General features: G+C 30.4%; 1 protein-coding gene across 4 annotated transcripts in view; it reads left to right on the top strand.

Moving 5' to 3' along the window:
• Positions 1 to 1,621, top strand: part of LOC113829313 (alpha-tocopherol transfer protein-like) — a 38,679-nt gene extending 37,058 nt beyond the window's left edge. For all 4 annotated transcript variants that reach the window (XM_070129311.1, XM_070129324.1, XM_070129316.1 and 1 more), the window contains exon 7: positions 441 to 1,621. In XM_070129311.1, coding sequence (XP_069985412.1) covers positions 441 to 586 — 146 coding nt within the window. In that variant the 3' untranslated portion in view covers positions 587 to 1,621. The remainder of the gene's footprint in view (positions 1 to 440) is intronic.
• Positions 1,622 to 2,500: the final 879 nt, after the last annotated feature.

Below are 2,500 nucleotides of genomic sequence, written 5' to 3'. Positions count from 1 at the left end.
AACAGGTTACAGCTTAAAAAGCAAAAGCAACTAATTCTAGATTGATATGAAGAAAAAAGGAGATTGATATAGGTAGATGAAGAGAATTAAATGCATAGAGCTTGAAAAGAATATTTGATAAATGTTGTACTGCATAAGCAGCTTCAACTGACTTTTTTCATGTAGAAAATAATAGAGGTAAGAGAATATTAGTATGTCTATATAATTCTTCCTTGAGGACAGAGAAAGGAACAAAATATTGATACATTTACCTAGAAGATCATATTTAACATCAGATGGGATAAAAATAAAAATTACTATAAGCAAGATGCATCATACATCACTAGATATTTTTCCTAGATTTTGGAGAGAAGAAATTTTGAATACTTTAGCATTAAATACCAAACAATATGATCAGAATGAATGGGACAGTTAATAACAAATATTTTTTCCCCTTTCAGAAATGTACAAAAAGGAACTAACAGCTGTAAGGTCTCGTGTACTGATGTTGGATAACATGCACATTGAGAAGAAAGTCAAGCACAAGAAGATTGGAAAAGCTATTAACACAATCCAGAGGAACTTCAGGAAGCTTGATATTGATTAGTTGTTATATTATAAATGAAATCTGTTTTAATTTTGTTTGTACTGTTCTCGAATGAGAGAAAAAAGAAAAGTTTTACAAGTAATGCGAGTACAAAAATCATGACACAGTTATTCTCTACATATATTTCTGACTTCACATTAAAGAAAGGCTGTTTGCTTCACCATAGAATTAGCCGTGTACCTCATCCTTTTTCTACTTCTTGTAGAAAAACACTGAGACACTGGTTGACTGTGAAGAAATTACAAGTCTAACGTGTAATGAAAGAAGTTAAACACAGTAATAGGAAATAGGTCATTAAAAGTGTCTTTACTTTATATCTTCAAGGACCGTGAAATTCAGCAAACTGTGTCTGTGATGGTATGAATATTTATGTCGCAATCTAAAGTGTGTGATTAGAAGAAATCTAAGTGTAGAGGCATTAGTAATATAGAAATAATTAGGAAACTGTAATGTGAGTATCTGCTCAACATATGCTATGCTTAGCATGCTATTGAATGCATCTCGTGTAACACACAATCTGTGTACTTTCAGGTGTTTTTATAGCTATTTATTTTTTCCCGTTGCCTCAACTAAGACACATTCTTTATAGAAAATAACTCAGAAAAAGTGCCATGATTAAGGGAATATCAACTATATATTAATATACTGATAGTATGTACAACACATTTTGATGACTTCTGTCTATGCAATGCCAGGTCTTTCATAGCGTTAATAGTGATCATCATATTGTCAGTAAACCATCATTCATCGATCACGAACTCTAGTCATATTTTAAGAGTTCTTAGCACTCATTTTCCACATTTAGAATACACCATATCCAACACTTATAGAGTGAAGATTGCATTACTTGTTATGCAGTGTATAGCAGTATGATTGCCTTTCATTGCTGTGTTAATTTATATTTATTATCTTGACTAAAGGGGTGAATGAATGAGAGATTATGCAGTTTTTGTATGTAACTTTAGACATTTAGGTGTGAATGCTGTAATGTAAATACTTATCACTGAAAAAAATAAATGCTTATGAAAGATTTAATTTCTTGTTTCTTTAACTATGACCTTACTTGACTTAACTTGGGGTTAAGGATTATCACTTTTCATGGTAAATTCAATACTAATTTATTTTATAAGATTTCCATCTCATGGTTGTGAAAATCTTGCAAGAAAGTAGTAATGAGAGGTCTTTCAACGATGCAAAATGTATTTGACATTATTTGACATTTTGCAATGTTTTACCTTGAGAAACATTCTAAGGATATGCTGAATTGCTTTTGAGAATATTCTGTATATGAAAAGATATGCAACTGCTATCTAAACTTTCTTGGAAAGCTATAAAAAATGCATAACTTAGTAGGAATAAGCTTCACTATCAGCAGTCATATTCTATTAACCATGTCTTCATCAACTGTAGGTATGGTTTACTTCAGTTTGCAAAAATAACAATCTTTACTACTGCTGAAATAGTTGAATTAATATGTAGCAAGGAATCAGAAATCTAAATGTAATGGTAGATTTGCTGTGTAGTTATGGATAAACAGATATTACAAATTAAATTTAATTCTTAATCTTATCTCAATAAATGGGATAATTACTATTCCAATTCAATCTGGTATAAAATAAATGAAATTCTGTAATGAACAAAAAAAGACAAAGCAAATTATTTTTGAAAATTATCCTGTAGCAACTTCGTATAGAGGATACACGATGTAATTCAAAACTTTTGGCCTGTGTGATGATACACTGAGGCTTGTTTCTATACAGCATTTGCCTGTTTGACATTTAATTCTGTTAATGCTCAATATTTCTAGTTATAAACATAATACTGGGATTATTTAGCACACTTCTCTCCTGTTTCTGTCTTCTATATCACACCTCAAGTGAATGATTACAATACTAACATTGAAATAATAAACAA

The sequence above is a fragment of the Penaeus vannamei genome, chromosome 2 (assembly GCF_042767895.1).
Source record: "Penaeus vannamei isolate JL-2024 chromosome 2, ASM4276789v1, whole genome shotgun sequence".
Taxonomy (NCBI): Eukaryota; Metazoa; Arthropoda; class Malacostraca; order Decapoda; family Penaeidae; genus Penaeus; species Penaeus vannamei.
This window is presented reverse-complemented; position numbering and strand designations above follow the sequence as displayed.